The 27,628-nt window shown below is 32.9% G+C and overlaps 1 protein-coding gene across 1 annotated transcript; it reads right to left on the minus strand.

Moving 5' to 3' along the window:
* Positions 1–491: 491 nt before the first annotated feature.
* LOC131957361 (poly(ADP-ribose) glycohydrolase-like) lies at positions 492–26,428 on the minus strand. The gene is made up of 24 exons (XM_059322147.1): positions 26,379–26,428; positions 19,876–19,939; positions 16,460–16,529; positions 15,348–15,391; positions 14,468–14,534; positions 13,945–13,988; positions 13,515–13,590; positions 13,307–13,368; positions 13,138–13,207; positions 12,864–12,936; positions 12,538–12,633; positions 12,308–12,406; positions 11,925–11,999; positions 11,549–11,623; positions 9,311–9,400; positions 8,953–9,104; positions 7,867–7,949; positions 7,516–7,661; positions 6,884–7,031; positions 6,533–6,611; positions 6,237–6,345; positions 5,877–6,000; positions 5,510–5,638; positions 492–1,330 (listed from the first exon to the last, which is right to left on the minus strand). Exons 2-24 carry the CDS (start codon positions 19,928–19,930, stop codon positions 1,227–1,229), a joined length of 2,070 nt encoding a protein of 689 aa, XP_059178130.1. The 5' UTR covers positions 19,931–19,939; positions 26,379–26,428; the 3' UTR covers positions 492–1,226.
* Between the last annotated feature and the right edge of the window lie 1,200 nt (positions 26,429–27,628).

Raw genomic sequence — 27,628 nt, forward strand, 5'->3', positions numbered from 1 at the left:
ATGGACATTTTGTATATAGAATATGGTAAATTGTGAGGTCAGTTTGGGTTCATATAATCCTTCCCTCACCATTAATTTATATAGACAATGTAAATTGGTTACTAACAGTGCTGTATTTAAAGAAAAAAACACATTAACGTTGGCATTTAAATATACTTGAAATAGCTATAGGCAGATGAAATGTTTTGCACTTGCAGACATGCCTACCCCTGTCAGCCAAAAGTAGGAACAGTTATGCCTAAAAAGAGGAATTTGAAGCCAAAAAGAGGAACATACTCGCCGACGCAACTTTACTAAGTCAGAAATAAAAATAATTAATTAAATATTTCTCTAATGACATTAGTAGGCTTCTAGTCCTATATAACTAGTCTCTAGGATACATTTAAATACTGCTTAATACTGCTTAATGTCAGCTTACATTTTAAAAAATAAATTAACCAATAACCTGAGACCCCCCCCCCCCCCCCCCCGAATAAAAATTATAGCTTTGACATAACATTATTGATTTGATTATTTGTGTCTTGCTATGTTCTAGGCTATATGAATAACAAATGCTGAAGGCTTCATCATATGTAAAGTTACGAGCAAAGACACTTGATCTACCTAGTAAACTCCTAGTTACTTCTTACTAAGTTCTTCATAATAGTAGTTACTAGTTAAGTTAAACTTACAAGATAGATCAGTATTCACTATTTCAGTATCTACTAGTAGATCTAGTTACAATTCTAGATCTAGTAGTAGTAGATATACTACTAACTAGATCTAGCATTAAGATGATACTTGTAAATATTGTAAGTAAACTAGGAAACAGAAACGGGTGCCAAAGGGAGATAATCGCTTTTTCCTGACATTTTTTCAATTTACTTTATTTCCTTTCTTTATTAAATTTAAAAAAAAAATCGGAACCAACTGAGTCGATTTCGGGATGACGGAACAAATTACTTTTTTAGGTGAAAAAGCGGGACGGTTCCGATTTTGGCGGGACGGTAGGCATGTCTGCACTTGTTGCAGTTCCATATAAGTTTATTAATTTATACCATATGGTTGTCTATATTGACCTCCCCTTCAAACACCCCCCCCTCCATTGTGGAAGTAAAAGATGAATGGTACAGTACTGTAGTATAATATAATTAAAAAAAAACAGAATCATGTGCACATCAGTATTTAAACATTGAGAAATAGTTTCTGGCTAGTTTACAAAGCTTCCTACTGATATGATACAACAGTTAACGAGAAAACTGTAATATGTACTCAAACAAACTTTTATTGGACTTACTTGAGTAACTCAAATTTTCTTTGTGATGATGCTTAATAAGTTCTATGATATTTTCTAAAACAAAAAAAAAGACACTTCTTAGTATAGGTCCTCAAAATATTTCTATACTAACTTATCTTAAATGAGTCTCAATATTGACAATAAGGAGGTGAAAAAGCACTTAATCTGTATAAAATTAAATATATAAATATGTCTACCTACCTACCTCTCTCTCTCTCTATATTTATATATGATCTATCCATCCAATACTTCTATCCATCCATCTATCTATCCATCTATCTATCTATCAATCAATCAATTAATCTATAAATCTAAATATACATATACTAGCTGCATACCCGTGCTCTGCCACGGTAAATCTTTTTTAAATGTACCAACTTGAGAACAGAACAGAACAGAACAGAACAAAACAAACACAACCATAACACAACCACAACACAACCAGAACACAACTACAACACAACCACAACATTAGAATCACCACCGAACAACACGCTTTCCTAGCAGTCCACGCCCAAAGAGAGCCTTTTCAGCATTAAAAATTTAAGTCGCATAAATAGATCCCAGTGGCATAGCGAGGGCGGGTGTCACCCCCCCCAGAGGCGTCGCTATCATTCCCGGCGCCCGGGGACACACTTTCAATTTTCGATTTGCACCCCCCTCAAACTTTCGATTTGCACCCCCCCGCCTCAAACTTTCAATTTGCACCCCCCCGCCTCAAACTTTCAATTTGCACCCATTTTCCAACCCATTTTAGCGCCCCTAAGGTCGGCGCCCTTGTACATATGTAATTATTAAACAGTACGTTCAGTGTATAAAATAAATTAAAGGCAGTATTTAGAATATTTGTGTTTTACCGACCATATTGCACTTTATAAATTCATGCATTTTTTTCAGTACTTTTAAAAATTTACAATAAAGTTTCATGACTAAAACCAATGCGCACCTAATAAACGTGATGACTTTATATAATAGTGGGGAATAGTTGATTAAAAATCATAATTAGTAAACAGTACGTTCAGTGAATAAAATAAATAAAAGATTGCCTTTTATCAATCCATGCTAATTATAATTTTCTAACAATAATTTCCTCTTACACATCCGCTTAATTTGCATTCACATTTTGCTAATTATATTATTGCAACACCAATTCCTTCTAGGATGTCCAAAGATTTGCATTCACATTTTTTTTATTATCGTGATTTTAATTTATTTTTAAATTATCTCCCTTGTCAAAATTAGAAAATAGAGTTGAATTTATTTGGTTTTTCTACCCTACTGTTATTATGTTATTAAAATGTATCCACTTTTTCTAAGAATATAAACGAAAATGATATTTGACATTGATCCATTTAATACTTTTTAGCAATGTGCGTGTATTTAATATTTTCTTTATGTTATGCAAAAGAGTAAAAAACAGTGGCAATTATAAAATAGCTTCATATCATTATATAAACAAAGCCTACTCTAAGACTTATAATAGGACACTTTGATGCACTGAAAAGCATTGCATGGTGTGATGTTTACTTTTATGGTTCCAAAATCTATAGAGATGACAGAGCTGCTACTTAGTTGTTTTATTTTCTACTTTTCAGTAATTTGTGAATTTGACAGTTCCAATGCTGCCACTGAAAATATTTGCTTTAAAACACTATCAGTAGGTCGTTAAGGACGATAACCCCCCCCCCCCATCCCTTTCCCCCAACCCCTACCCTACCCACTCCCCCCCTCCGTGAAAGCAGCCTCCTCTAAATTACCTCCCCTAAGTTTAAAATAGTTTCAAACTAAATTATCTGCCCCTAATAGCCGTCACTAAACCCAGCTCCACGAATGTAAATATTTAGCGTGAACCACAGCTCACCGGACCATGTAGGGGTGAGGTGGTAGGGAGCGCACTTACAGCTTGTTTTCTAGCGTCTCCAAGAAGAGAATTATATATATAGATATAGAGAGAGATAGGTAGGTAGGTAGGTAGATACATATTTATGTATTTAATGTATATATATATATATATTATGTATATATATAAAGTATATATATATATTTAATATATATATTGTATATATATATCTAGGCCTATATATTTATTTATAGGTAGATACATATTTATATATATTTAATATTTTATTTAATATATATATATTATGTGTGTATGTATATATATATATATATATTAAATATATATATATTAAATATATATATATATATATATATATATATATGTTACGGTCAAAGCCCGAAGTGCGGCCAAACCCCGGATTGGCCGGCCAATGCGCGGATTGGCCGGCTCTCTTGGCCAAAGCCCGAAGAACTTAGAACTAAGATCGTATTTCGTACATTGGCCGGCCAATGCGCGCACTGGCCGGGACGTACTGGCCAAAGTCCGAAGTACTTAAACTTGACAGCGTATTTTGTACATTGGCCGGCCAATGCGCGCATTGGCCGGGATGTCCTGGCCAATGTTGTATCTAGACTAAGTTGTGATCGCGTTTTAATTATTCTGGGTGCGGTTTCATTGTGAGTAACGTATTGTTTAGCTCTTGTTTGTATAGCATTCTATATGCAATGCGACATAGACCAAGAGAACCGTCAGACCAAGAGACAGACATAACAGATGGCTGTCAAAAGAAAAAAATGTAAATTCATGTTAGTTTCCATATATGGGCTACAACTGTATGTGACAGCCTCCTCCATGATGACGAGGTGAGACAATCATCAAAGAACAAAATCAAAGACAGTCGGCGTCACCGACCACGTGCAACAAGACGGAACGTTCAAAAGACTTTTCCGCGTTCCTAGATGTTTAAAACATGATGATGACATGGATGCAAACAAATGAATCAGCTCATTGGGCTGAGAGTCTCAAATTCATTTAATTTATGAAAAATCGTTCTTTTCATCAAGGAATCCAACAATCACCATACGAAGCCTTGTTTGGATGCAAAGCAAAAGTGGGACTTAGCACTTCAAATCTACCAAGAGAGGCTCTCAATAAAATAGTTACTGAGGAAGATCTTGAGAACATTGAACAAGAAATGGAGGTTGCCATAAATGCAACGACATCCTCAGCTAACACATCTGCTGCCGTGGCGGAACGTCCAGACCAATTGCGTGACAATAATGTGGCCAATAGATTCTGTATAGTTTGTGAAAAACATTGTAGTGCAGCTCATTCTTGTGGATCCTGTGGCAACGATGTGCATGCTATTTGTGGAATACTCAATGAAGCAGACGAAGGGTACGGAGGGAACATTACCTGCAGATTGTGTCACAACAAACAAGACATCATGGAACACAGGTCAGCAGCTCATACTGGCTTGCAAAATCAAGGTGCTAAGATGCTTAAAACATCAAATACAAAATTTAAAGATGGTGAAGTGGGTCACAATGTACGCATCCGTGTTCCAGATGTTGACAGAGGTCGCGGTGATCCCCGAAGCGTGATTGCAGTTGTCATGAGCGTCGAGGGCGGTTTCTACAAATTAGGAACGGAACATGGTGTTCTAAAACAACTGTATGCTAGAAGTGAGTTTTCAATTCTTCACGAAAAACTGCTCTTATTGTCGTCAGTTGGCACTGAGGAAAAATCACTACGAACCATCGCATCTTCATCGCATCTTCACAATCATTGACTGGGGGCCAAGGCTACACTCGCTGCAATTGCACAACCAAGTGTACAACAAATCGCTGCAAGTGTAAAAATGACAAGCTGCTATGTAATTCTAAATGCCATAAAAGTTCAACTTGTTGTAACAAATGATAATATTGATTGATTGAGACTATAGTACAATAAAAAATTTGAATGTTTCTGTCATTTACTTTAATTAATAATCAATAAAGACTTAATTTCATGATCCTACCGGCATAAAAAAAACCAAAATCTGCTCATGATCTTCTAATTAAGACTTTGGCCGGTCCACCATGGCCAGTCCGCGGACTGGCCGGCCAAAGGCCGAAATCAAGAGCTATTTCAGACTTTGGCCGGTCCACAATGGCCAGTCTGCGGATTGGCCGGCCAAAGGCCGAAATGAAGCAAAGTTTCGGACTTTGACCGACCTATGGGAGGCGATATTGGCCAATGCGCGGATTGGCCGGCCAATCCTAGCATTGGCCGACTTCGGGCTTTGACCGTAACATATATATATATAAATTACTATTACTTGTTCAAGATTTTCAACATTATTGGTGCTTGTAAACTCACTTCACAAAATGCCCTACTCATATTTTACTTACTGACTTGAAGTTTTTTGCGTTGTAAAACCTGATGTATCTCCCTCAACTGACTACTCAACTCTTTGTCACCAAATGTAAAGTAACAAACATCTCGTTGTGCAGCGGCTGCAGCCATAAGCTGTATCAAAGCTAGTCAAAATAAAACAGTCATTGTATCAATACATTGTATCAATTTAATGTCAGGTTAAATGTAATGAAAACCAAAATTTAAAAAATTAAATTTTTACTGAGAGGAAAGTATTTTCATCTAATATATTGCTGGGTGCAAACAACTTTGTTTTTCTCAGGGCATGTGTAGCACACAATTCTATAAAAAAAAAAACAACTCTACACACTAGTCCAATAAGGCATACAGCCAACTACTCACCTTTTAACTGTTTGTCACCACCAAAAGCTCCACAGCCCCAGTTGCCAGTACACACAGCAGGAAGGTCAAGGTTTCTTCTATGATATTCGTCTTCCTTATATTTACCATTGAATGCACAGTAAGCCTGCAGTAGTAACATTGATAAAACTTGCGGTTTAGAAAACAGCTAAAGTCTAACAAATTTTATTCAAAGGGCTGTTTAGTTTATAAAAAAAAGAGGCCAAAACATGATCAGCATTGCACTTTAAGTATCAGTTATTTGAAGAGTCAAATTGCAAACTGCCAGGGTGTAAAAGAAATGGCTAACAATCTTGATAATGAAAACTTTTTATTAAATAAATTTAAGAAAATGCATCTAACCTTGTTAAGTTCTCTATTTAATTGCCATTTCTCAAACTGTTCTTTGTAAATCTTTATAACCAGAGCATCCATAGCAACCACCTCAGTGTAACGCCGTTCCCAGTTGTCTCTGTACACAAGATAAACTTTATCATAAAAACCTTTAGAACATTCAACAAAAGTGATAAACAGCCAACATCATATTTATTGTGACCAAATCTGTCACATTTTTTTTAATCACAAAAATGTAGAGTCACAAACAAAAATTTAATTTTTAAACCATCAAAAGCTTCTATGTGAATAAAATCTGTATTGACCTCTCCATGTCATCAATGTATGGCTCTTTGAACTTGAAAGTATCAGAGTAACCTGTGTATGAGCTGAATCTCTCACAACCTATTAAAAACAACAAAAGATAAATACTGTAAATATTGTAAATTCTAATAGAATTTCTCCTTATATGTAGCCCATTCTTATAAGGTTTCTCCTTAGATTTATAATCAGAACTATATAATCAGAACTATATAATCAGAACTATATAATCAGAACCATATAATCAGAACTATATAATCAGAACTATATAACCAGAACTATATAATCAGAACTATATAACCAGAACTAAGGGAAAAACAAATGAATTCAGCTACAATATTTAAAGTATCAGTTACCTGTCATGATAAGAACCTCTGTGTCCAGTAGACACTCAGTAAACAAACGTGCTACAATCATTTCTGGACACAACATGAACCTAATCTCTTCTTGCACCAGACCGTGACCCAGCACCCCGCCACCCACATACTTGTTGGCAAAGTCAGCCTAAAATAGAAATAAAACAAATAAAATGGTAAGTATCACTGCCATAATTTATAGTTTGTTGTATTGCAATGGAATAGACTGGCCGGCACAATGCCCATCTAAGTGGGTCAACTTTAAGACCGCCATTGGACAAACAGAGAGGAGTAAAGAGCAATACACATCCATAATTACCACGTCTACATTATTACAGAACTCTTTCTTACATTCAAGGATATTGCTTGCTTTGTATGTTAAAAATTAGAAGACTTATAAGCTATTGCCATTTAAATTCTAAAACAATAAACCAACAAAATGAAAGCCAAAAAAAATAATACTAAATAAACCAAACTAAGACCTAGAAAAAGCAATGTAGTTTAATAAAAAACCCAAATACAAAAAGTTTCTAACATAGGTACCAACTGCTTATAAAATCTTGCCCATTGTAAGAAAATTTGTGCTGGAAGTACTTCTTAAGTAGGGCTCATATTTGGGATGAGTTAGTTACCTGCAGCATGTATTTCCCATCATCCTCTATAGTGTTCTCATCAGACACAAACAAATCACTGAACAGCTGCTTGGAGTTTTCCCAGTCAGGCAGGTCTTCAAAGTTCATGAAACTTTGCCGTGTGAAGGTCAAGGTCCCCGCTGGCACTGTGAATATAGCAGTCCAAATGGGAAAAAACTATTTTTAAGCAGTACAATAATCAGTGTGATTGTAATTAGACAAATATTTAGCATTAAACTTAGTGGTGAAAGCTATGTACTGTAAATTTGGTTACAATGTGAAGAATGATTTGATGACTTTGTAGACAGTGTAGGGATAACCCTCCCTTACAGATTGAGTAAATAAACTAACTTTCTGTGGTTACTCTTTCAAAGTAGTTGAAAATACACTTGAGTTTCTGCTGCTTCCTGTCTGCATGTTTATCACTGTACAAACTAGCGGAGAGATGAAATGTGATATTTTCAACATGCTGAATGAAGGATAAAAGCAACACAGCAAACAATTTTAGGAATTATTTTGGGACATAACTATGGAATTGGATGGAAGGGAGGGGGGGGGGGGGGATAGGCACAGTTAATTTGATTATATACTTAGAAATAATATGTCAGATTGTGTACAACCCAAAAGTTTCAAGAGTCCACACATCTCAGATGGGTAGCTGAGTTAAGGTAAAAGTGGCGGAACATAAAGTTGACAACACAATCACTACATATTCCAAGGTCAAGAATACAGATAAGCACTACTCCATTGTCCCTATTAAGACCATCAGGTATATTTGTTACTTTAGAAATAAAAATATTTTCCCTGAATACTCAACTGACTAAATTAATTAGAATGTCAAACTTCAACTTAATGTTAACTAAAATTTAAAAAATTAAAAAAAAAAGAATAAACATGGAATAAGCCTATGACTGAGACCCATATAATTTTGTCCTTCGTGTACATAAATCAGGAAATGTCAGTTGTACTAACTTCATCTTCTGACAGACTGTTACGGGTCAGTTGTAGGTCAGATTAGAATAGGTTAGAATAGTCTAGAACTAGGGGAGAGTGCGTGTGTGAGTGGAGTTCACCCTCCTGTGTAGTTACCCGTGTATGTTTATGTATTGTAATCCCAAGGTCGAATGCAGGTATACAAGGGCGAGTGAACGATTGTAGGGGGTCAGTCAGCGGGTTAGTTGCTAGCGATTAGGACGAGGGCTACGCTTGAATGTATTTGAGACGGAATAAAAGTAGCGAATGAAGTCACGAAGAGTTGTCCTTTATCTGAAACCAACCCAGAACGTAACACAGAACTTTACTTTGGTGGTAGGCCTAAATAGAGGCTTCAGGAGTTTTTATTAGAAATAAAGTTTTCATTTTATACAATGGGATTGTTAAAAGTAATAAAAAGCATTTCTAATTTCAATGCTTTTCTGGCTACTGATGACTACTTACTTGCTGAAGTTGATATCTGGCATTTTGCTACCTCGTACTTTAAAACTCCTCTTGGGGAATGTACAGAAGAAAGCATTGGCCAGTAGACAGGCAGCCTGTTCTTGACTCATGGTGATTTTCCTACTCTGTCTTTGTTTCAACAGTGGGACTGACTGTAAAAATAACAATTAAATAGTTACAATATGTTTGTTAAGTCAGAATTCTTGCCGTTTTACAAAAAAATTTTTAAATACAGTTTAATTTACTGAATCTTAATAGAAAAATATATTTATTCATAATGTTAAAATATTTATCTTATAATACATGTTGCAAAAAAAAACAACAACATTAAAGTTACTAAATAATAACTAAAATTTACCTTTTTAAACAACTCAGGTAACCTCAATGCTAAATTTTGTATCTTTGGAAGAACCTCCTCAAAAAATGTGTCTCTTTTTTCCTCCTTCATCTAAAACGATGATTGAACACTTTTCTCAAACTTACAATTTTTTAATATCATGTTACAGCCTAAACTAAACACAAAGAATAAAATGTTTATAAGTATATTTTTAACCTTCACTGCATTTCTGCCATAATTTACCAACCTTGAGTGGGATGTACATATACACAAAACAAAAAAAGTATATATAAGCAATGCTGAATATGTCTTTAATAGCACTGTAAGAACACTTTTATTTTAATATTTTAAGCATGTATAAGAATCTTCCATTAATGATGTCCTAACTGATGGAAGGAGGATGTGTGTTTTGATTTTTGATATTTTTAAAATCATGCACGGTGTAATTAAAATTAAATATGGGTACAAAATCCTGTTTGGTTTTTTCAAAAATTTAAAAAAGAGTGGATGTATTTGACTTTTAGTATTTTCTGTAATTAAACACAATTTAAAAAAAGGCAAAAAAGCAATTTGGTTTTCACATGGTAATGGTGACAAAAACAATGAAATCCTGCTATTTGATAGGCTAGCATAAATTTTATAAAATAAAATGTAAAAAAATTAAAGCGGGAGTGATCTGCCCTAAACTTTCTAGAATATCCTCATATAACACTACAGGGGATGGCAGCTTGGGATATAGACATGATTCTTAATCAATTTTGAATTACCTTTTAAATAGAATAGAATCTCTTAAAAAAAGAATTGCGCATCAAGTGAACGGCAAAAAATGTGTATAATAGCACAGAATATTAAAATTCATATGCGGTTTTTGAGAAATCTGCCATAGCGTAAATTACTACTTCCCGTCAACGGGAATTACTCAAATTTTGAAAGAAGGCAGACAATTAGATCTTTTACTTATATGTGAAATTTTGTTTATCTATCTTCTTCTTCTTCTTCGTTCTTAATTATTTGTGTTGAAGGGGATCGAGATTTATCTGCCAGTGGGTTTGAACTCGAGACTTTGTTCGAATTTATCAACCATGAGCTATTTGCAGACTTGACCAAGCCTCCAACACAATTAAGCGTTACGTGTCAACTGGTTATGCGCCATTGAGGCCATTGACTCAGATTTCAGCCTGCTTTTCTTTTTGGCTTTTGCTTCCATAGCCTTTGTCCAACCAAGAACAAACTACAAGGCAGCAGTTGTTTAATTTTGGAGTTGTCTCTCCTAGAAGAGTGGCTGTCCCCAGCTAACGAGCCTCATCTGCCCGAGGTTTATCTATCTGAAACATTACTCATTTGATACTTGATAGAGAACTACAAATTTGATATAATACTTATATATGAAATTCCATCAACCTAGCTGTAACGGTACTCAGGTTATTGTGTTTACAGACACACACACATACGGACAAAATTGCAAAACTATGTTTTTCCAACTCAGGGAGGTGTAAAACAACGGGATTTGAGAAAATCTCGACTAAGATTTTTTTGTTCGTTTATAATAATTCCTCTATACTTTGTATATGAGAAAGTAAAAAATGGCTGAACTAGGTCATGTGGTTTAAAATAGCATTATGTTTTTTAAAAACTTTATCTGCAAAGTTTTGTAAACAAATAACTATCGGTCACAGAATTTCTGGCACAGCCAATCAATGTTTGTCTAACAAAAGTTAGGCTTGATGAAAATAAATAGAAATGTAGTCTTAAACTCAAAAAATTATTTTCAAGTTCTTTGGATTTGCAACTTTTATAATATTGATTCTAGAAATATAAAATTTCTGAATCATTTTTAGGCTTAAGTTTCAATCTTTTATTATTCTTATGACTGTTATAAATTCAAAATATATATTAAAAAAAAAAATAAAAAAAAACAATTTTATCCATGTCAACAATTGATTGGAAGGATTCTCGACAACTCAGTGGCCTCCATTGAAGAAGTCGTCAGTTTTGATATTACAACCACCATCCTTGCATAACCCGATGAATCGTAATATTGCTCCTTGACTTATTATTTTATAGTTAATGAAATTTATATTATAAATTTTTTTCTCCTTTGATTGTCACCGGATATGTACAGATTTATTATAAGTTATAAATGGGTTGATTATACCTACAACATAGAGTGAAGGTTAAAAACAGTTCTAGCTATTTTCTTAAAGCCCAACATACTGAATGCATTATAGGTAAACATTTTAAGCTCACATGACTACTGACCTCCAGAAAATATCTGTATAAAGCATCAAATTTCCAAATTTTAGAGTACTGTTCGTTGTAAAACAACATAGCCTCCTGCACATACAAAAACACATTTAAAAACAGCTTTGATGATATTTCATAAATACCTAGGAAAAACATTTGAAGCTATTCAACCAACTTAAAACAATAAGATTAAAACCATACTGTAATGTTAATTTTGTGTTAGAACCTGTGACACAATTTAAAAGTGCATCACACTTCTACAGAAACTATTATTATACTGTTCACTAAATTTGAATGAGTCTAAAAACACAATGCTGTAAATGATCCTACTTTTTAAAATTCAGTTTACGCTAGAAGGTATACTTTAAATGTATGTCAATTAAACTCTTACCTCTAACTCAAAGACACCAGATATTTTTTTTTTCAATGCTACAACAATTCTCCTCCATCTTGGGGGTTCACTTTTCTGAAAAGTTTAATTTTAATTTTAAAAATTGATATACATTGAGGACATATTCAATATTTGTTTTCTACAGATTAATTACAAGCCAACAACATTTTTTTATTAAGGACCATAAAACAGCAGGGTTCAATTTTCTTTTAATACTAATATAAAATTATTTAATTATTTAATTAACAGGATGTAGAATTAACTTTAAAAAAGAAAACACAAAAAAAACTCCCTCAATGCTAGCAAAAGAAAAAAAATGAAAACATTAATAGTATTGTAAAAAACAGGAAAGATAATAATAGTACAACAAATAATGTACCAACTTCAAATTTTTCTTTTGAAGAATTGGGTAAATAAGCATGGTCTTCAAAAATGAAATCCTCTTTTCTTTCAGGGTAGATAATTTTACGTTTTCCTTCTTGCTGTGAACATTACAGAAGACATACAGAAAAAACTGAAGAAAATTATATGAGTTGAACCATATAATAATACTTAGATAATTTTAACAGGCTGTATTCTTCTAAATATTTGTAGTATCATCGGATATACATACTGAAAATTTGAACAAGACTGTATGGGATTCACTTCCCTTTAATTCAGGCAAATGTTCAGAATAAATTTGTATTCCTTTCATCTGGAATAGTTCCAGCTAAAATAAAATGAAAATGCTTATTTTTTATAAGAGACTTATGAATTATAGAGATAGCATACCAAACTAGTAATTTTAAAGCACAAAAATTTCAAAATTAAAAAACTTATTTGAAAAATTGTCATTAAGCTAAAAATGTAACAATATTTCAGCAGTAACTTAGTCAATATAAATATTGAAAAATAATACACTTTTAATACATTACAAATTGTCACAAAAAAAAAATGTACTTTATTCTTTGCTTTATAATCTTCTGATGAAGCTGGACTATGATTTGAATCATCATCTTTGTCAACATAAGACCTAAGACCAAAACAAAGTTTATAATATGACCAGAACATCTAAGAACTTATCACTGTATGGTGTTGTATTGGGCCTAGGCATATGAGACAGCGCAGTGACACAAGCAAGAAAATCAACCAAGGTAAATAGTTTTAAAATTGGTTACCCAAAGCAGTTAATTCAAATAACTTGCTTCTGTAATGACTTTTTAAAATTTCTTACTTTGGTTTATAAGTATTATCAAAAGTATCTTTTCCTGAACAATGTTCAGCTTGTCTTTGACTTGATGCTCCTGAAAATAATTGAAATTAAATGACATATAAAACCATTGAGTATTTATTAAAAAAAACCCTAAATGCAAAAGTTTAATTTGATTTTTTTTTTTATTAACCTCTTGAAGAAGCTGCACTTATAAATTGAATGTCTTTAGCGTCATCTTCTGTGTCAGATTTTCTGAAATAAAAAAAAAAAATATTTAATAGTGAATGCAAACGATATACCCTAACATAGACTTCTATCTCAATATCTTTGAATACAATAATTAATGTCCAAAAAATAAACTACATGAATAAATGATTACACTAACACTAAATACATACCTTTGTTTATTGTATGAAGTGGAAGCACGTTGTGAGTGGTTATCACTGAGTTTATTTTGTGAAGACTGCCCTGAATCTATCAGAAAAAAAATGCAATGCTAAAATGAGAGTTAAAGTATATAATAATCCTGCACAGAGCAATTAATTACATTACTACAATGAAACTCTGAAATTTGATTGGCCGGGTATTTTTTATGATAATCTGTCAAAGTAATTACATTGTTTATTGTTTAAATAAACCAGCTTGTTTATCTTTGATTAAATTTATTTTTCTCAAGATAACATATCATTAAAACAAATCTTAATTATGACCTAGATATGTGTAATATATGTAGACAATATGCAGAAAGTAAAAAAAGAAATCTCTACCAATATAATAAATTAATAAAACTAACCTAAAAGTAAAGCATGGAAAAGTTACATAACCTACCATTTTTGTCCAATGAGCGAGTATCTTCATAAGAATTATTAGATCTGTTATAAAACACATGTACAATTAAGAATGGACATAAGATAATGAAATTAACTCAGAATGAATCCATTATTTTAGGAAGGAGGAAATGTTAAACAGTAACTACAAAGGATAACTATATTGATGCAAATGCTTAATGTAGTGAGGTATAAAAGGATTAATAAAAATGTGTTTTTAACAATGGATGGAATATCACAATACTGAATTAAAACTATAATGTGAGGACATAGTTAAATATAAGGAAGCACACACATATTAAAAAAAAGTGCTATTCAAAATATTCTAAAAATTAACTGTTATTATACATTTCCGTATATTAACTACATTTGTAGCATCTCACCAACAAACTAGGATAAAATATTGATAGTAATACAACTTTTTTAATGAGCAGTATAAAAAAAACAAATTGTAGTTTTTGTTGTCTTATCAAAGGTCTCATCAGCAACAAAAGTCTTAATGTGGATGCTAAAAACTGTCTTACCTCCCACTTGAGTGAAATGCTACTTGCAACCCTGACGATCCTTGGGATGATGAGTTTTGAGATAGTCCTAAACAAAAGGAAAATTTAACAAAGCAGAATTTAGTGAAATTTAACCAAAGGGGGTCCTCTGGTGCCCCAGCAGTAGTGTAAAGTTTGGCACCATGAGTTCCCCACAGCTCTCTTAGCCCCTGGGGTCCAATGACTGGGTGTCCTGCAGATACAGTTAGGGATACTACTTTAATCAACAGTCAAAGTGCACCAAAGGAGGCCTCTTGCAGTAGTGTCACCTGCAGCACTACCATGAGCACTATGGTGCCTACATTTGTTTTAAAGAGTGCCACACACAAGATATATGGTCAGGCTACTACTATTGATGACCAAATCAAACCAGGGGTCACACCCACCATCCCTGCAGTAATGTAACTAGTGGCTCCCAAGAACTCATTGCGACAGCACTGTAACCTAGGTGATCACAGAGGGATGTTCTACCTCACCACTGCTATTTCAAGGTTTTTATACAGCATGCCCTGGATTGATTCTGAGCTAGTATGGATAAACCTGTGCCAAAACAACTAAGATCCAAGAAATATAGTGCCAACATTGTTTACAGTTTTATATTAAAAAAAAATACACAGCTGGTAATGTGTTGATGACACCCTCTTAAAAAGATGCACTAAAAAAAACAACAGAAAAACAACATTGTATTAAATACTTTCTGGTATAAAATGAAGTGTAATAAGTTTCAATAAAAATGACACATTGTAAGTTAAAAGTTGTCATGAGGAGTGTCCTTAAATTTCCTTTCTTCTGAGATTACAGCAATTCAATATGGGTAAGCTAGTATTATTATAATTTTAATATTCTAGTTTAATTTTCTTACTTTTCGTATCCGAGCTTTCATTTTGATATGATGTTGATCCTGCTCTGAAGATATAAAAATGATATAAGCTTGGTTAATTGACAATGGGACGGTTAGGTCAAATGGTAGAGCGCTAACCAGAAAGTCTCGAGTTCAGACCTTGTCCTTAAGTTTGAAAGACATCTCAGAATCCACCAAGCTCTAATGGGTATAGTGGTATAGTCAGAGGCGTAGTAAGGGCGGGGTTGCGGATCGCACCAGGTGACACCATTTAGGGGGGTGACACCATAGCAAAATATTGCAAAATGTACAGAAGAAAAATGCCTTTTTGCCAGATCCGTTTGTGATTAATTAAAGTTAAATAGTCATTTAAGTACAAATTGACAATTATTTCAAGAGGGAGGTGAGGGTGCCACCATGACGTAACGGTGCTAAATATAAAGACTGCATTATTAACAGACTATAGATAAACATCATTACTACTAAGTCTGCAGTGATTTAATCTTATACACATACATATACCTGTATGAGGTATTTATTTAAATTATAGGCCCATGTAGGCCGACACACACATATATATTTCCTTGGGGGGGGGGGTGTGACACCACAAAGTGCCCCACCAGGTGACACCCAACTTAGCGACGCCACTTGGTATAGTGCTCACCACACCATCACCTTATATGCTGTGGTCAAGAAATAAGTAGACTCTATGGATTGTTAGGTCCGAAAGGGAAACTTCATAAACAATTACAAGTTTAAAATAAGCAATTATAAGACATAAGGTTACTCTATCAAATTATTAATACTTATTGCTAAAACATAAAGAAAATTTGTTTATGAATGTATATTAATTAATTAAATCATTTGTTAAGCATGCTAAACAAGCACAGTGGTTAAGTATTTTATGAGGTGACTTCTGGACAAGTCAAGTTTAGATCAAGTATAATTGGTAAATACACATAACATAAATACATATATTTTTCTACCTTATTTTGACATTTATGCTAAAAGATATTTTCATATACAAACTCATTTACCAAGAGAAAAACATACCTTTTTAATATCTAAAACTTATAGTTTAATTTTCTTTAAAAATCAATAGGCTATAGGTATAAATATTAAAAATTACTTACCCTGTTCTAGCAACATTAGCATAACTCTTTCTTGACATTTTTGGTTCTATTTCATCTAAATCTGAATCAGCTTAATGTGTAAAAAGAATTTATTAATAACCTTTTTCATTTAAAAGTGAGCACAGCAAGAGTACAAGACAAATAATTTAAATATGTATAAATAAATATATATATATAAATATATATATATATATGTATATATATATACATATATGAATATATATATATGAATATATATATTCTATCTATATATATGAATATTTATTTTTTAAAAATATGTATAATTATATTAATTATTAATATTGCAAGAGCAAAGACACACTTTTATTTATAGGAAAGTTTTTACTCTTCTGTCAATTACAGATCATACACTACAAACATATTCAACCTACAATAATCCTAAAATAAATATTGGGCCCAAACAAATTTTATAAAGTAAATTTTTTCCTTCAAAATCATTAAAGCATAAAGAAAGGGTATTGGCATATTCCATTACTAAACAAATTACAGTTTTGTTTTGACAGTGTATCTAACTTATTCTGAAATATTTAACCATGTATCAATCAATATATCAATGGCCTGGGTCACAAAATATCTAGGAAACAGGTCTGGCATATTAATGTATGGATTATTTGATTGATTTCAAGGCTTCCTAGCCCGACTAAGGTATCAACCAGACTTACAAAGGAATTAACTAAATTCATCATATTAGTAGTCTGACATTGATAAATCAGCCTGGCTTCTGAGGGCCATTCTGATTTATAAAGATACCAATTTGTCATCAAAGTACCAATCTGACTCATCTATGTACTTGTCTGGCATTAAGGTAAAATTATTAAAATTATTCCTTGAAAATATACCAGTTGACCTATCAAAATTCTCTTTTGAAATAGGACAGAAGCCTAATATATAAAGGTAAAAGCTGACTTTTCAGTAGTAAGTCTGACATTAAATCCCCAGCAAGACTTATCAAGAAGTACCAGCCAGACCAATCAGCACACTCATATCATTATTGTAATCTGACTTATGAGTTTCAAGTTATCAGTCTAACATCAAGAAACTATCCTGCTTTATTACTGTTCTAGTATGACATCATGAAATCATTAATAATAACTGACAATTAATAGTTAATTATCAGGTGGCAGATCTAGCTAATCAAAATACCAATCTAACATCAAAGTCAGTAGCGTACAAAGGGGGGAGCAGGGGGAGCTGCTGCTCCCCCTCTGGCCATTTTCAGCAAAGTGGCGCCTTTTTGGAAACTTTTTAAACTCAAAGTTTTAAACAATGATTTTTGTTAAAAAATTATTTTTGGTCGGCACATCTATGTAAATCACAAGATTTCTTTTCATGCAGCAATTAAGCAGAATTGTACTATTCTAGTAGCGTCTACGTTTACAACACGTATTAACAGCTGTATCAAGTTTGTCATTCTAAAAATAACCATTACGATGCATTGCAATTTTAAAAAACCTCTACGGGTAGTACCACTTGGCAAGAATGTGTTAAGTTTAAGGCAACTGTATAATGTATTTGCTTAAGAATAATTGATCTAGAAAATATTATACATAAATCTTCACACATAATTATATATACAGTTTTAATCGTGTAATTAATTTTTAAAAAATTACAATACAGACAAAAATACAACTTATGTGACACCTCTTTAGAAATTTACTTATGGGCATACTGCATAGTGGTGGGCACATTATGACAAGGTCAACAACGTCATCACGATGAAGTAGTAGTATTATGACAGTTTGGGCGATAGCGATTACAAATTATATGAAACAGTTACAACCCCCCTCCCCCATGGACCCCTCTGTAAAAAAAAAATAGTGTCATTATACCACTGCTACTTATTTAAATCTATTTCTGAATCAGTATATATGTGTAGTTGAATATGTATGTTTATAACAGTCATCTAAAAACTGACGCTATGTTCACTCTGTTCACCACACACACCTCACCACCATAATTGTGTAGAGCGTTGGATAATTGACTTAAAGTGACCGGATAGTGGTGAATAAAGTTGAACCCCCCCCCCCCCCCAACCCACCCCGAACTGATCTGTTAAGTACATTTGGGAAAACGCATAACGATGTACCAAAGTACCATGCCGCCAGAATCATAGCTTTTGAATCAGGTAAAACTCTGTGACATTGTTTTTTTTCAATTACCAGTAAAAAGGTGTGTGATCAATACAGTGATCTAACCCATACCTGATCACTATGTTAAAAAATGATCTTTAAAGAACACAAAAAAGCAGTAGTTAATTAAAAGATGTATGATCTGATCTAAAAGAACGCTGGTGTAAATGTAAGCTATTATTCCGGATGTTTTTCTATAATATTTAAAGCGTGTTTTTATCCCAACTCTGATTTAAAAAACTTTCATTATGCTGTATTACTTTAGCATCTATGATGACGATATATTTAATTCTGATTGTAGACACAAAAAATTGAAAACACGAATACTTTTAAACAACTATATTACATTCTAAAGTAATTATTGATTTGTTTTGACATTTATAATTAAATATATATAATATATATATATATATATATATATATATATATATATATTTATATTAAAAGTGTGATTATTTCCCCTATTTCGCTTGTCTTAAGTAATGTCCCAAAAATTATTATGTACAATTTTTTTTACAAGAATTACAAAACAGATTGTGTTGCGTTAATTGTTTTTGGTTGTAGTGTGTGTGTGTATATATATATATATATATATATATATATATATATATATATATATATATATATATATATATTGTTTACATTGATACATTTTTTGTTTTGTCGGCCTATATTGTGTGTTTTTTCTTATTTCTTCAAGTGCTAATAACAATTTATTTTACATCATAGCGAAGTAATGACATACAGCTAGTAATTATATATATATATATATATATATATATATATATATATATATATATATATATATACACATACATATATATAATACACGTATATAGAACATGTTTAAAATTCGGCGCCTTTTTTTTGCTTATTTCGCTCCCCCTACAACGAAAACCTGGATACGCCTCTGATCAAAGCATATTTTTTTTTTACATATTTTTGCTAAGCTTTTAAAACCAAGTTTTCAAATATTAGGTAGACAGTTTCCTCACAAGTTTCTTTTAAAAATTGCTTTAGCAATCACAATTAGGAAGAATATAATTTGTTCATTTCTCGCTCAGGTAATTTATACTTTTTCATGTGACCTGAAGCCATTGATATAGATTTAGCTAAATCACATAAGCTCTAAATTTTTCAATTCTCAACTTCTCTCCTCAGATAGATTTTTAATCCAGTGAGTCCTATCATTAACCTCTATAATAAAACATGTTTGTCTTAGTCAATGCTAATATATTAAATAAAACATTTTTGAAAGAATATAACCTTTTCTTTTAGTTGGAAATTTCAGTGTTGTCTGTACCCAATTACCTCTATTCATTCCTCATACCTATTAGATTAAACAAAGACCATTTCATCATTATATATCACATTTTTAAACAATGTAAGCTAAATAGGATTAAATGATATTTCTAGAAATATTTATTACTGAGATATTGCATTTTCTTCTATTTTTACTAGCTTTTATTTGGTTCAAATTGTCTGTTTGTTGATAAGTTTGTAGCAATTCTAGTAACTCAATTTTTACCCACTTCTGATGCAGTGATTTCATATTTAAACTTTTCAGATACGTTCTTTTTCTATGACAAGGCAATCTATTTTTTAATCTAATTAGGCCTATACATAGGATTAGTGATTAAAATCTAATAACAGATTACTAATAATAGATAAATGAACTGAATAATAATGCGTGAGATAACAAGCTAGACGCGATTGCCCGATTTGTCTGCTAACCTGTGTTTCACAGCGTCTGGTCACGGTTGATTGCCTCAGTTTCGACCACGAAGTAGTTTAACTGATTCTGTGACCTAGCTCATGTGATCTCTTACATATTTGAGAGTCTAAAGCTTTTATTGAAGAAATTAAGTTTGCTTAATTTTCTTATTCTTGTTCTTATAAAAGTTTTTAAATATGTTTTATTTTCATCATAACTTAAAGTGCATATTTTTGCAAAGCATTCTGGTACAATGCGAGTGTTTTGCTAGCTGGCGTTTATCTTAAATACTATTGTAGATGTGCACCTAATTAAAATAAATAATGCCCTTAAGCCTTAAGATATAATACCTTTTAAAATTATTTAACAATTCTTGGCACATCAATGTACATTCTAAACACCAAGTAGAAATTTGTAAGTTATTTTAGTGTCATAGAAACCTCTATTAACAACTTCATGTATGATTTGTTTTCAATTTTCAAAACCTTGAGGCTTCTTTTAGGTTATAAGTTACAGCCATCACTTTATTATTACGTAATGTAATGCTCCCGTTTTAATCCAATCCTACCCCATTGTTACATAACATCTCATTATGCCACAACATCTCTGTATAATTGTTTGGCGCTGCCCCCTTTACAAACCACAACCAAACAATTTTTTTAAAATGTAGCGGGATACACGTCATTTTAGAAACTGATGATATAACCTTTAATATTTTGCATTAAAAATAAATTATAGCATTTTTGTTCTTAATATTCTAGATAAAAATCCTATTACCATTTTTAAAAATTTCACTACAACTAAATAACTATTATAGTTTATTATACTCAACACGAGTAAATAATAATAGGCCTAATATATTATACGAGCTGACCCGCTGCGTATCATACTCCGCTATTTAGTTGTTTTTTTTCTACTTTTCAGTAATTTATAATTTGTGAATTCGACAGTACCAATGCTGCCATTGAAAATATTTGCTTAAAAACACTAACCCCCCCCCCCCACGTGAAAGCAGCCTCCTCTTAGTTACCTCCTCTAAGTTTAAAATCGTTTCAAACTAAATTATCTGCCCCTAATAGTCGTCACCAAACCCGTCTCTATGATTGTAAAATGTAAACAGAGTGAACACCGCTCACCAGATCATGTGGGGGTGGGGTGGGGGTGGTAGTGATAGTGATAGAGAGGAAGAGAGGGAACTGCAAAGGCGCGCTTGCAGCTTGTTGTCTAACTGATCCCAGAAGAGAATTATATATATTAGGAATGTTGGGAAATTTTTCCTAATTATCATAGAATGATAAAATGTACACAGATTAATCCTATAATATACCCCATTGATAAAAATACCAAATTTATCATTCTAGGCCTAATAGTTTTTTTTATATGAATTTTTAAAGTTATGTATTAAACTTGTTATATATCACTGTAACATCAGATTTAAGTGTGTGATTGGCTTTAGGCTTGCATACCACTGCTGCTATTTGAGATAAAATTATAAAACTTTGCACATTAGTGCTAGAGAGTGTGGGCAATAGAAATATGAAAGTAAAATCAAAATTTGATGAAGGATAATTAGAACTAATCAGGTCAAATTAAAGTGAGGGGTGCTGTTCTATATAGGTCAATATGCAGACTGAAAGTCTATGTTTTTTTTTTAATATTAAAATTGAAACTTTGCTAGAGGGTGGGGGCAATAGACATATAGAAAAAAATTTGATTAAGTATGACTGCATATAATTAAAAAGTCCTATGAAAGGGCGTTGCACCCTTTTATAGTAATTATAGTGACTGCAACAGACGTATGTCCAGAATGCTACTATAACAGATAGGATAAATTTGGTGATTGATACTGAAGCATGTAATAAGAAGAATGCTGAAAAATAAAACTAGGGATGGTGTGGTAAAGCACTCAACTACTAACATGCAAGTCTTAAACTCAGATCTCAGACAAGTCTGTCTGTGCAGCGCGCAGCATCCACCAAGCTCAGATGAGTACCTGACACAAGGGAAAGTAAAGATAGCTTGGCAGAGAGCTAACCACATCATCACTTTATGTTCAGTGGTCAAGAAACAGATAAACTCTACTTCAGCTGCTCTATGGATGATGGATTGACAGGTCCAAAAGGGAAACTACTTTAATATACTAGGGTCTTTATCAGGCCCTATTGATATTATTATTTTGGTACAACTAATCAATAGAAAAACCTTTAAAAAGTTTATTAAGTGTTAAGTAAGTTGTACCACATCAGAAGTTACAGCTTCCCTGTCTATCTGCTTATATGAATATATTGGCAATATGCTGTGATTTAAATACCTAATGTTTGTTGTTATTTGTTTTTTGTTACTTTTTATTATTAAATATAAAAATTATATCCTAAATTATTATGAATAATAACTATCATGCCTTTTTCGTGTCATTCTAAATTCACTGCCTTATTAATTAGTATCCCCCCCCATGTCAATTGCTGCACCTTTTGTTTATTATTTACTATTTACTAATGTCATAGGCATAATTATCAAAAATAATTAATTAAGTTTATCACCAAGCTTCTTTACTTATCATAACCAATAATAGGCCCAGACTTACTTTATCAATCGATACATATAGCATTAGTTATACTAAGAAATGGGCCTATAAGTATAACTTATTTATTATTTATAGTAGTATAAAGTATAATTTAGTATTAACTTATTAAATTATTAACTTAATTAAGTATAAGCCTTAAATCTAAGTACTAAGTAGATATGTGTGAAATGCTTGACACTAGTTAATTTAAGCCTATGCTTCTTGCTTGTCGTTTTAATAGATAACTTGATCAATGTATTTTATCTAGTTTTAACAGTGCCACCCACAATTTAAATTCTTTCCAACTTTGAAAACTACGTGCGCGTATGTTATCGATAATAGGTAGTGCGGTGCTAAACCGACGCCATGGCGTTGTCAAGGCCGAAGCGCTAGCTCGGGGATTTGACATGTATGATAACTCGTAAACAGAAGTAGTAAGTGCCATAAAACCGTTATTATAATATTTGTTTATTTAATGGACACTTACAACTAATGGCAAGACACTTATAATGTGTTTAATACGTAAACTTATTTAAAATGTGACAGCACCGTACGGGACATGTTCGCGAGATAAACTCATTAGAATCGTGCGATCGATTTCGGCTTTAAGATTGTCATAATGGCGGTAATTTTCTAATTGAAACATATAATACGACTACACTAGAATATCTATATCGAATATTTCTAAAAACTCGATTCCAACAGTGAGATTCGGCATTCTTCGGAAAAGGGCGAGTTTTTATAAAGTCTGCATCAAAAAGTCCGGATGTGGAATACCGAATCGAAACAGCGGAAGTCGGAATGCCTAATATATATAGATAGATAATATTAAAACAAAATTATTAGGCCTAATAATAGAATAGTTCAATAGATCTCAGATATCGGATATAGGCCTACAATATTTTTATTATAATATTAGATCGATTTATCAATAGGCCCTAGGCCTATTTAATTATTTAAAAAATATTTTATATTAGGCCCTACAATAAATCTATCTAAATAGGGCCTACTTAGTAAAAATACTATTATTAGTATTATTAGCTCTATTATTCTATTAGCCTACTTATTATTGTTATTATTAATAATAAATACTATTAAATACTGTAATGTAGATCTAATACTGTACTCAGTCTGAGTAGGGTAAAGGAGGGCGTTAAGAGCCACACTTTTTAGCACCTGTACATTTTTAAAGATTTCTACTAATCTAAGAATTTTTTAGTATTGAAAATATGGCAAAATTATTCTAACATATCTTACACAATATAAAAATAATAACAAAGTGTATTAAATATACTTTAAATGGGTTTAATTGAACATTTATTGTCATACCCCCAAAATCAGCATTTGGGGTGAAAGGAGCCGGGCAATGGGGCAATAAGTATTATCTCCTAGTTTAGACTAACTCCGCAATAAAAATAATTAATTTCTAACCCCAAAATAGTTAATGTTGTGTACACACACTGTAACTGATACTAGCTATCACTAGGCCCCAATGGGCCCAGTCTACAATTGATACAATTGCAGGTGTACATAGGGCCTAAGCCCTAAAGTCTAGTAGTTTACAGTAGGCACATTAGTATGCCTAGTGTGTAGCTAGTATACTAGTGTGTAGCTGTCCAGAGTTAACATTCTTGTATGTAAAAAGGGGTGGTACTAACTAAGCTGCCTTAATGCTTTCCCCTGATAAGCCATGTGTGCTATACATTACATAACATGACATGGAGGTGAGAAATGTTGAGGGGAGAGCAGTTGTACTGGTTTCCCCTTTGTTCTCCTTGCTGGACCCTGAGGGCCATAAATTACATAAGGAGATGCTATCTCTAGTTGGCTGAGATCTAAGAACTAAGTCCATGCTACCTACAAAGAGATAAGTTTTATGGTGGGTTAGATACAGGTGGGGGCTGGGTATCATGGGGGGGGAGAAATTGTGAGGGGAGAGCAGTGGTACTGATTCCTCTTTGGTCTCCACCCTGCTAGACCATGAAGGTCATATATTACATAACATGCCACCCCAGTTTGTCTGAGATCTGTAACTGTAATCCATGTTACCTACAAAGAGATGAAGTTTTATAGTGGGCCAGAAACTGGTGGGGGCTGGGTATCATGGGGGTAAGAAATTGTAAGGGGGGAGCAGTGGTATTAATGTGTCTGTTTACTTCCCTGCTGGACCATGAGGGTCATAAATTACATAACATACCACCCCAGATTGGCTGAGACCTAAGAGTATTTATTCCTGTTACCTACAAAGAGATTAGAAGTTTTATGGTTGGTTAGAAACAGGTGGGGGCTGAGTCGGCTGTATTGCCCCTTAGGGGTAATAAGTACATGTACCATTTTAAAAATTACCTTGCTAACATCAGATGGCTGAATTTTTACTTTTTAGCAGGTTAGAATTGTATTTCTATCATTTAGACACAAGTCTGTTTAACAATTAATACATTTTGTGTTAACTATTCCTATACCAGTGTCATATTCAGTGGTCTAATAAATGAGAAACTTGCACTTAGGGTTTCAAGAGCCACATAACAGTATCTGTTATAACTTTTCTAAACAGGCAAGCTAGTGGACAAAATTAATGTATTCATGTAGATTTAGTTATTATCTAACAAATAAAACCAATATGGTAATGATCAGTCAAGTTTTACTCTGATAATGATAAAAACTTTATAGCATGGTAAAATGGGACAAATGTCGGCCATTTTGTTTTGGCACCATTAATCACTGTGCAAAAAAAATTCACCAAAATAAAACTATTCTAGCCATAGCTATAAAAATAGTGTTAAACTGTACAACAACCAATGCTCTAATACAGGAACAAAGAATGGGCTTGAAAAACTCATTTGGTTTATTACAAAGTAAAGTTTCCCAAGTTATGTCTATTTGGAAAAAAAGTTCACAAAATGGTTTTATGGAGATGACAAATTTTAGGAAAAGAGCAGTGGGATTAAATCCTGTCTCATCCTCTCCCTATTGGACCAAGTGGGTCATAAATTACATAAAATGAATCCTCTGCTTCTCTGTTATCAAAGAACAGCAGTGGTTGTTACCTCAGAAGTAGATTAGCAGTGTAATTGGGGGTTTTGTAGGGGTGGGGTGTTGATTGGGGCTTAATACCACACGGCTCTTAACGCCCTCCTTTACCCTATATATTATATAAATGTAGATAATATTACTAATGTCACGTCTTAGATCTATGTCTTATACTATATACTACTTATTTATTATTTGTATACAAAGTCTAGACTTCTAGACATCACATTCTTATCATTCTATCAATATAGGCTATAGGTAGATTTAGAATTAGATCATGATCTAGAATAGATCTAGATCTAGATCTAAGTACAAGTAGCAATTGTAGTAATAGATCTAGAATTCTAGACTCTAGGATGTCTATAATAGTCTATATCTAGATTTGGATCTAGAAATCTAGATCTAGATTTAGAATAGAATCTAGAATCCTATAGATAATAGATAGTAGATAGGCTTGGCTACCTGGAATCTTGATTGTTAAGATGTAAAAATGAAACTGCAACAGTACAAAATAGATCTAGAGTCTAGGATCTAGAATCTAGATCAAGTATCTCTACCGAAACGAAATAATTCTTATTTACTAAATAATTGCATTAAAATAATGACAATGTGAATGTTGAACTGCTTTTATCAATAATTAATTAATTTAGTCAAATAATTTTAATATTTTAATATGCAAACAGACATCCTATAATTCCTAGTTGATACGATAATTGCAAGTTTTTATTTTTGTCTTATCAGAGGCGTAACTAGCCATTTCCGTGCACTGGACAAAATATCAATTCTGCGCATTAGGCCTAACTCTACTTCTAGATCCAGTGGCGTCGCTAGGTCGGTTGTCACCTGGTGCGGCACCTCTCGGTGTCACCCTCCCCCCCCCCCCCGAATATATATATATATATATATATATATATATATATATATATATATATATATATATATATATATATGTGTGTGTGTGTGTGTGTGTGTGTAACTAGTGTAGTTACAAACAGGTATGAATGTGACGACTTTGACAGTAAGTAGAACAGTAACTTTTAATGATGTTGCGTTTGGCATTAGTGGAGTGGACCTGCCAAACATTGTTTGTGGTTGAGAACACACAAAAAAGGTGGCATGAATGTATTTAGTGTAGGTACAAAAACAACGTAGTGCCTAATAGTGTCTGTCAAAAAGGACATGGTCAAGGCCAGAACTGAACTGAGTTATTTATAGTTATGATGCAATTGATATACTCTGGTGTGACTAAAATAGAATTTTACTTGTCAAATTGAAGACAAATGGACAAGTTATTAATAGAAACGATGCAATAGTTGGTACCGAAGTAGAATAGTTTGACCTTGATAGACATTGTTGACAACACCGGATGTACATCTGGGTGTGACTGTGTGTGTGAATACGAGCGGGCGCAAGAATGAAGAGAGATATAGAATGGACTGAATGCAAAGACAAGTGTTAGTAGATTGAGTTACGGAGTGATACAGTGTGTGGGCCTGTGACAGTGGAGGTCTGTTGAGATTCACATAATTATCTGAACTGTTATTATTCATGAGGAAATAAAGTGAAGTAATATTGAACCTGCGGGCAGAGTGTGCTTCTTTATATCAGGTGGGTGGATCGGTTCCAAATGAGGTGTCCTCGGCCTAGAGGTGGGATTTCCTAAGCCGTTGACGAATACCTACAGACAGGAGGCTGTACACGCCTCTGTCGCA

Source organism: Physella acuta, unplaced genomic scaffold (assembly GCF_028476545.2).
Source record: "Physella acuta isolate Inbredline_101_S28 unplaced genomic scaffold, ASM2847654v3 ptg000008l, whole genome shotgun sequence".
NCBI lineage: Eukaryota > Metazoa > Mollusca > Gastropoda > Physidae > Physella > Physella acuta.

What these genes read in the sequence shown, in the direction of transcription:
- LOC131957361 (XM_059322147.1), bottom strand. Translation starts at nt 19,930, where the DNA reads ATGAATAGAGGTAATTGGGTACAGACAACACTGAAATTTCCAACTAAA. An exon ending in TACCTGAGTTGTTTAAAAAG is followed by an intron (nt 9,105 to 9,310) that starts GTAAATTTTAGT and finishes TTATTTTTACAG; the next exon opens with TCAGTCCCACTGTTGAAACA. An exon ending in TGAAAGAGTAACCACAGAAA is followed by an intron (nt 7,662 to 7,866) that starts GTTAGTTTATTT and finishes CTATATTCACAG; the next exon opens with TGCCAGCGGGGACCTTGACC.